The sequence below is a fragment of the Salmo salar genome, chromosome 09 (assembly GCF_965601325.2).
Source record: "Salmo salar chromosome 09, fSalSal1, whole genome shotgun sequence".
NCBI classification, from domain to species: domain Eukaryota; kingdom Metazoa; phylum Chordata; class Actinopteri; order Salmoniformes; family Salmonidae; genus Salmo; species Salmo salar.
In genome coordinates this window covers 133,619,068-133,628,187 of record NC_138299.1, presented here as the reverse complement: position 1 = coordinate 133,628,187, position 9,120 = coordinate 133,619,068, and the positions used below count along the sequence as shown (strand labels likewise).

The window sequence follows — 9,120 nt, the reverse complement described above, 5'->3', positions numbered from 1 at the left end:
CTACCATCTATTCAACACATTTTCTAGGAATCCAAAAGGATGGGGGGCGGAAACCTTTTATGAAAGGTGATGACAAACTCCCCTAGAGAAAGTAGCAACCAACACAGATATTTACCAAACACAAAAGTCACAAGCTTCTCTTTATTGGCTTTACAAAGACCTAACTAAGTGTTCAATAAAGAAAAATAAATTGCCTCTTGTATGAAACAAGGGGACAAACACAATGTTCTGTTGTCTTGTCCGTTACTATCTGCCTAGTTAATTACACTGACTCATCCACCACAGGTCCTCATCATCAGTCCTCCCTGACAGGCTACATTTCTCTGTCAGTCTGGTCCTCACCATCAGTCCTCTCTGGCAGGCTACAGCACTATGTCAGACTGCCGCCAGACTGCCATCATTAATAGGTTCAAAACAGCAACAACTGCATCATCATCACTCCATACAAGCAGCGGATCACGAGCACTACCTAACATATATTGCCTCCCTAATGTCCCTCTATTCCCTACATCTAGCCATACTATTTCAAATAGAATGACTACTTTGAAAGAGAAAATGTTGCTGTACATGCCATAAGTTAATTTTATAGACGTTTTCGCCTCTGACAGTCTGACACCGAGGGTTTCTGCATGGGAGCTGGGAGGCGCCTGCCTGCCTCGCACTTGGAGCATGAACAGTGCAATGCATTCTGACGTTTCTCTCGCTCACACAGCTGTTGAGTTTGAGGAGCGAAGCTTACGCAGCTCTGCATGAAATTACTGATAACTCAAAGGCGCGCGCCGAGAACACCATGTATCCCGATTTGGAACGACCTGGAGAGGGGTCGTGTGCTGTTGGAGAAAACACTTTGCGTAATTTACCCAGGAATGCACCTTGAAGAAGGCAGCCATTCTGGAGTGGAGCGCTTTATTTTGAAACAGTGGGTCTATTCCAGTCAATTTCTGCTTCAACAAACTGTTTTCAATAAGGATGAACAGAAAATGTAATCAACCATAAAAGGCTGGAGATATCAAAGTGGAAATGTTACTGTAAGAAATAAAGTGGAGACTGTGGCTGTGCGCATTCTGGTTTCTCCCAACGAAAGCAAATAGTCTATATGGTTACGCGCACGTTGTGCTTTGTGAGAACAAGACATCAACCAATCGAAGATGGTCCGGCCTGTTCTTTGTGCTTTAATATTAGCTTTGGCTGACTTGAATTAAAAAATAACTGTAGGACTATAGAACATCCGTGGAATTGACCGTTTATTCCCCACCGTTCAAATGCTGGAATGGCTAGTGGTTTTGTGTATTGTGATTCTGGTGGCCGTTATTTGGCCAGCTTCGAAATATTTTGGTACCCAGGGCGAGCCATACGCACTCCTCCAGAGGCTCGGAATTTCACGGCGGCAAACGAAGGAGAGGGTCTCGGAAAGGTGCGTCTCAGACCGGGAGGTCCCGGTGGACTGTGCTAATGCCCAGACATCGGACGTGGAAGATGGGAATAAAGTCCCCGCTGTTGCGCTGATATGCAAACCCTCCGCGCTGGCCAACTATCTCCTCAAACACTGCAGGACTTTCAGCAATTTCACGGCGTGCACCGGATGGACATGGCGGGCGAGTGCGTTTCTTCAGACCGTCTACGGCGCGTGCTGGCCGTACAAGAGCCGGGTGCATTTCGTGCGGGACTACTTGCAGTTGAGTGACGATGGTCTCGTGGCACTGGACTGGGCAGTGTCGGTGGCCGGTGCGTCGTACCAGAAACGGAGGAGAACCTCGAGTAATTCCACGAGCCCTATCCTCCTCATCATACCCAACTCTTTCGGGAAAATCACTAGAAATGTGCTGAAGGTAGCTTAATGATTTAATGAATGATGAAATATCATGCAATACCTTCTCATAACCAGGCTTAATATTGTTCATCATGTGAAAACACCCTCAACCATAGTGTGCCCAGTGCCCACCTACCCCTGTTATTAGGCCTACAGTATGTGCTAAGGCTGTCTTATGGTCTTAATGGGGGCAACATTATACTAATTGTCTTGCTCCTTTTTTTACCTCAGCTCTGACAACATAGCTGTTACCTACAACATAGCTTACAGTGTTACGGTGCTACGGTGTTACGATGCTACGGTGTTACAGTGCTACGGTGTTAGTGTTACAGTGCTACGGTGTTACAGTGCTACGGTGTTACAGTGCTATGGATGTCTATTGGGGGCTGTTGTGGACAGTCTCAGGGGCAGAAATAAGATTTACATAAACTCTAGACATCTCTACACTGTAATGGGGTTACTGTGAATATACAGTAGCTTACAGGCAGCTTGGTGGCAAGTACAATTCTGTATTTCATATAACAGTACATCTACTGTAATAACACAGTCTCAAAGCAAGTACTGTATAATGACATGCAGTACAATACTGTAAAATTGACTGTATTATACTGTAAAAAAGTAAAATGCTAACATAATCAGTATGAATGGATGGATGAATTAATTAAATTAATTAAGGGGAGGGTTTTGTATTTGACAGTATTTTACTGTAATTACAAGGGATTGGTGCAAGCAGGTTGGCTGCTACGGAAAGTGTTGACACATTACAGCATATTAATGAATATGTGGGGTTTTCTATCACTTGCACTTCTAGAGGTCATAACAAAGGCTTCCAAACTGTCAGCGACTACAGATCAAAACAGACCAAAAGGATATGGCAAAATGCTCAACCATTTAAGGTTTAGGACTTACTGCCACTCAAATCTGTCCCCCATACAAATTGATGGATCACTATAACCAGAAAGGAGTTAAATTGTTACATCATTCTCACTCACAGGTGCAACAAATACAGCCTCTTACAAGGCAGCCTCAAAATATGTTAATGAGCCAGAAACAACAATCCCATGCACCACTAGTGGTCAAAATGTTTTTGGTGCTCCAAAGATACATTACAGTATTGTATTCTGTGGGGTGGAAACACATTACCATTTGAAATACAGCAATTATTTCCCTGCCCACAACATTTCACCACAATGCACCATCATTTACCGAATACTGCAGCAAAATGTTTCATAGTATTTTACTGTCGATAATACCCCAAATTACTGTATAATTTACTGTTTTCCGTTACAGTGTAGTTATTATGACTTATTTGGTAATCATATATTATATGCATACACATAACAAAGCCTATCTCATGGTCATACAACTCTCTGCTATACCATTCATTGTTGAAGGTTCAATCTGTGAAGTTATTTGTAATGGTGAAATTACATAAATAGTGAAATTATGTCTAATTCATCATTGCAGTGGTGTAAAAAAGGAGGTTGGACGAGATATGAGAAAGTACCAGTGCCAATGCCTATTTCCATTAAGCATGGGGGGCATCTTCATTCAAGTCAGTCTTGGCAAGGTGAGGAAGAGAGCAAGAACGCAAACAACAAGCACACTGCCATGCAGTAAAACCAGGGTTCAATACAGTGATTGTGGTAATTGAGAAACACTTTTACAAGGCTTTGCTCTGCCTGGGCAGGTTGTGAGTGAAAGGATCACATCACTGCAGCTGTACTCCCAATAGTCTAGTCCCAGATCAGTTTGTGCTGTCTTGCCAAGTCATACCATTATCAGCAAGACAACACAAACAGATCTGGGATCAGGCTACACTCCAATGCCCATTAGCCTTATAATGAGTCAGTGTGCCCTGCGGTCCAGGCAATGTTGCTAGATTCTTCTGACACTTTCTACCCCAACTAGATCAAAAAACCTGCCCAATCCACTATCAAGTATCCCAATTGAGTGTAAAACTGTCCAATCTGGCCAGGCTTGCATTGTTACAAGCCTGATTTATGTACTCTGTTACTGTTGTGAGTAACAAAAAGTCACAACCTTGACCGCCAGCATCCCCTACTAGCCTAGTCTGTCAACAATAGGAGCATTCATAGGCGCTGATTCACTATCAACAGCCTGTCAGCAGTCAGCAGAAGAAAGGGAATTTAGACTAAGGTTTAAGTGAATTATTTTGTTTGTAGCCTAGGGAGATGTGGGAGAAAGAGATGGAGGGAGGAGAGGGGGAAATGGAAAGAATGTGAGAGGGAGATTTGGAGAAAAATGTATTCTATCAAATGTGTCAAATATGACTTTTCTGTTTTCTGGGAGATGGAGAGCTGAAGAAAAGGAATTTGGAGTAAAAGTTAAAGTGAAGGATTTTTTATGTCTGTAGCCTAGGGAGATGGGGGAAGAAAGAGAGAGGGGGATAGGCGGGAGATAGAGAGGAATATGGGAAGAAAGATTGAACTAAAATTGAATTCTGTCAGATTTTACTTTCCTTTTTGCTGGGAGATCGAGGGAGCATCAGAGCAAAAGAGAGGGTGATGGGAAGAATGTAAGAGAGAGGAAGAAGGAGAAAGATAGATTGAGTAAAGGGCAAATTATGTTGGATTCTTTTTTCTTTTGTCTTTCTGGGTCAGCTCCAATTGTGTGTGTGTGTGTGTGTGTGTGTGAGAGAGAGAAAGAGGGAGTCAGAAAGAAAGAGAGAGAGAAGGCGGGGGAAAGATAGAGATGAGATAAGAAGAGACAGGGAGAGGGAAGAGCGAGATAGAGAGTACATTTGTGTATTTTGAGAGAGATAAATCAGTGTGTGTTTGGACATCATCCTTTCTAGATGAGACTTAGTCATCCTTTTTCATAATGAGATTGTCTTTGTTTTACCCCTCCCCCATGTTATGTTACAGTAGTTGGGCATATACTGTAGCGTATGGACCTACATTCCATCACAGCAAACTCACACACCATAAAAGTGTCTAGAAACAGATGGTGAATGGCAGGTGTTGCAGACTGCGTCCCAAGTGTGCCTATTCCATATGTAGTGCACTATATAGGGAATAGTGTGCCATTTGGGACGCATGCATATTCTTGCTCAGGCCTGCTGCCCTGGCTATACAGTATGAAAGTATGCAGAGTGTGCGGTGGATGATTTGTTAGAGGACAGTTATAGGTTTTATGCCCTCTACCCCCCTAACGGCCTGAGTTGTAGCAAGCTAGTCTGCGATCTTTCAGAGTTCATTCTGACTAAGGCTGTATTCCATTCCAAAAATGTTTTCCACTCCCATTTTCCCTCATAACTCCCCAACACAGATCTGAGATGACTGGGTTGGTTTTAGCATTGCGCTCCAAATAGTTTTCACCATATTTCTTTCGCCTGTCCAGTACAGTCAGATCTGTGAAGGTGATTAGGGAGGGACCGAGAGAAGGGAATGAACAACGTTGTGGAGTGAAATGGGTCCCATGACTCCTGTATGCTCTCTTTAAGGTCAGACATAGAGCCAAAGGTGAGATCACGTCTGAGTGTAGATTTTACAGGCTTGTGTCCAGACACAGGACACCATTCTGTCTACACGTTTATTACACAATTGTCAAGCCAGTGAGTAAGACTGAACTATGGTAATTCGGAGCTAGACAAATGCCTGGTTCAAAATAAACCCTCAGTCTTCCAACATGGCAGAAGCCCAGGTTCTGCGTTAATTCACACATTGTTGCACTGATGAGTACGTTTCTATAAGCATTTCATCAAAATAGGAATGCTGATGATGAACTTGACTGTGATACCCCTCCAGTATGATGACTTTGCCTCTGCATTTAACAGCTGTGTTATGAGAGTGATGATGTCATTTCTACTTCCTCCATTTCTACGGTTGGATGAGTCAGAGACAAATCCCTTTGGTCTTGTTCACAGAGCTATGTTCAGGCTGAATGGTGGACCTTCAATATTTGTGGGAGTTTGTGAGAGTTTGGCATCGTTCGTCTGAAGAATGTGGCAGTGTGTAAATGTGTGTGCAGGAGTGTGTGCAGGGGTCTGTGTAGGCATATGTGTGGCAGGATGTACTGCAGGTGCTTTGTGCAGGCGTGTGCATGCTTCTGAGTGACAGTGTGTTGGTGTGTGTCTGCGACTGGACAGGCATGAGTTTAAGTGTGAGTGTTGGCGTGTGCATGCTTCCGTGTTTCTCGAGTCTCAGTGACAAGAATTCCTCATGGGCTCGACACTGGCAGCATAGTCCAGAAGTCCAGAGGGAAAACAAATGGAGGACTGGAGCAAAGATAATCTGCTTTATACCTTATCATCCTTAGGTTGGAAAACTGTACTTCAATGAAATAGTGTAGCCACCTCAATACTACTGTGATCCACTATAGTAGTAGGATGAATTCATTCAGAGAGAGATGTTGAGAAAGAGACAGAGGGAGGAAGAGAAAGAGAAGGAAAGGTTGAGACAGAGGAAAGAGAGAAACGCAGAGAGAAAAGATGATATCCAGGTATAAGTGCTCTTGCGAGTTTCTTAGCTCTGTAAATATTTAATGCAGTGATTTAATTACACCTCCTCTTGGTCTCTCTCTAATCACTGTCTTCTTATAGCTCTGTGAAGCTGTACATTCATACTCTGTGGGTGTGTTTCAAATGGCACCCTATTTCCTTTAAAGTGGACTACTTTTTATAATTAGTGTACTGTATAGGGAATAGGATGCCATGTCAGATTCAGCCTGTGTTGGTGTTGTTACAGTTCATAGTCAGTTGAAACATCATGCATTAATGAATTCATGTATTTAAATAGGGCTTTTACATTGGCATAACACTATGAATTACATTATGCTCTGTTTCTCTGTCCTTCAGCTCTGTGAGGTGGCGTTGTCCCATGGCTACCTACCCGTGGTGTTTAACCGGCGCAGCCACAACGCCACCCCCCTCAGCACCGTCAAGCTGCAGCAGTTTGGCGACCCAGGGGACCTACGCGAGGCCGTGCGCTACGTGCGCTACCGGCAGCCTGTGAGCCGGTTGTACGCGGTGAGCGAGAGCACCGGGTCCGGTCTCCTCCTCTCCTACCTGGGAGAGTGTGGTTCATCCAGCTACGTGACGGCCGCCGCCTGCCTCTCGCCAGTGTTCCGCTGCCAGAGCTGGTTTGAGAACGGACCCATCTGGCCCCTCCACTGGGCTCTGGTGACTTACCAGAGGATATGCCTCAGCAGGTAAAGGATGGAGGAAGGGGGGAGGTGGGGAGGAAGGGAGGGAGAGGGGAGGGAGGGAGAGGGCAGAAGGGGACAAACACACAGGGTAAGGATGGAAAGGGAGGGATGAGGGAGAGGGGATGGTGGAGAGAGAGAGAAACCTGATTGAGAAGAAAGGGAACGATGTCAAATACCCTGATATTATAGGACTTTATTAAAATACCATAACCATGGCAACCGGTGTCCTGCCCACAGTGCTATTGATTGAGCGGGGCATCGGGACCCAACTTGTGGTTTCACAATCAATGCTAACAAGGATGTTACAGAGCCATGCAGCTCTTCTAGATTTGATTGTACTTTATTTACTGATTGTACTTGTGTGTGTGTGTGTGGGGGGGGGGTATGTGTGGGCATTGTGGGTCTGTATTTTTGTTTGCGTGTGTGTGTGTTCATGTCTGTGTACTGTATATCTAGGTACAGGACAGTGCTGGGTGAGACAGTGCACACCGACACCCTTTTCTCCAGCTGTTCCCTGCGTGGCCTGGAGGAGGTGCTGTTCTGCCAGCCGCCTGGCCCTAAAGGAGCCCTGGCCCTAGCCGCGGGCACCAGCAGCAGCAGCGGGGGAGCCTGGGAGGCCTACTGGGAACGCAATGAACCCCTCCGGGATGTAGACGAAGTCGCCATCCCCGTTCTGAGTGTCTGTGCTCAGGATGACCCTATCAGAGGAGACCCCCAGTCTACCCTACCCCTGGAACTCTTCGAGAGCAACCCCCACTTCTTCCTGTTGCTGACCACCAGGGGGGGACACTGTGGCTTTAACACCCAGGAAGGGAGTGCTTTCTCTGGGGGAGTGAATGGTGGAGGGACCCCTGGGACTAGCTGGAGTCACCAGGCCCTGCTGGAGTTCTTCAGGGCCACCACGGACTTTATTGCGGCAGAGGAGAGGGCTAAGCAGGCTGCCAGACGGAGGGGCCTGGGGGGTAGCAGCCAGGGCAAGGTCTTCAGACATCGTAGTGTCAGTACTTGTAAGAGGCTGCCCGCATGCTCACATAATATACACACTATCTACAACTGGCAGAGGTCTTATACACGATGAGCTGGGGTGATGATATTATGGATGATAAGGGATTGTATCTGCAGAACAAGAGAGCTTTGCATTTAAAGGCTGAAAATGAATCTGTGTGCACCAGCCACCTGGGTAAATGATGGAACAGGGTTTCATTGACAAACACACACACTCTCTCAGAAATTGAGGATGAACACTTCAAAACACACTAGGGGTAACCAGAAAAGCCTGTGTGTGTGTGCGTGTTTGTGTGCGTGTGCCCCCTCCCGATGACTGTCCAAAAATGCCCGTCTGGACACTGGACTGCCAGTATTTCTCTGACGAGCCCATCAGATTCAAGGGGAAACTATGTGTAGTGATGTTGTGATGTTTTGCTGAACTGGGTGGAACCAGTTGGGTTTGTGGCTTTTCACACATGTTGTAATTCAAACTTTGACTGAGGTTTGTTGAATGTAGCTGGAATCTGCGACTTTGAATAGGCACTGGTAGTGACATGATGATTTTCCTGTAGTTTTCTAAACAATGTTAAACTTGTGTTAAATGTGTTAAATTATGTGAATGATTGGTAAGGAACAATGTAATAAAACTATGAGGGAACAAGCATTTCATTTTGGTCACATACTGTTATTTTTTGTCCAGACATAATTACAGTAACATTGTATGAATTAAATAGTCTTCAGTTACTGTATGTGGAACTTAATGTACTGTACAATGCTGTACGTGCCATACTTTGAACTTTGTGACTATGTAAAGGAGAGTTCTGTTTGTCTGAGGATTCACCAAACGCATGGAGAGTTTTCCATTTCGACCTCTCCTAAAATAGCTGTATGCCCAGAGCGATGCCACTGTGTGTGTGTGTGTGATCTAATTAGACATCTCTCCGCAGTGTGTCCCTACATTTTACATTTACATTTTAGTCATTTAGCAGACGCTCTTATCCAGAGCGACTTACAGTAGTGAATGCATACATTTCATACAATTTCATACATTTTTTTCTGTGCTGGCCCCCCGTGGGAATCGAACCCACAACCCTGGTGTTGCAAACACCATGCTCTACCAACTGAGCTACAGGGAAGGCTACAGATCCTTATCC

At 45.1% G+C, this 9,120-nt stretch overlaps 1 protein-coding gene across 1 annotated transcript; it reads left to right on the top strand.

The window, feature by feature from the left end:
• The first annotated feature begins 249 nt into the window (after nt 1-249).
• Nucleotides 250-8,630, top strand: abhd15a (abhydrolase domain containing 15a). Its single transcript, XM_014214416.3, has 3 exons — nt 250-1,829; nt 6,630-6,982; nt 7,436-8,630. Exons 1-3 carry the CDS (start codon nt 1,263-1,265, stop codon nt 8,055-8,057), a joined length of 1,542 nt encoding a protein of 513 aa, XP_014069891.2. The 5' UTR covers nt 250-1,262; the 3' UTR covers nt 8,058-8,630.
• The last annotated feature ends 490 nt before the right edge of the window (nt 8,631-9,120 follow it).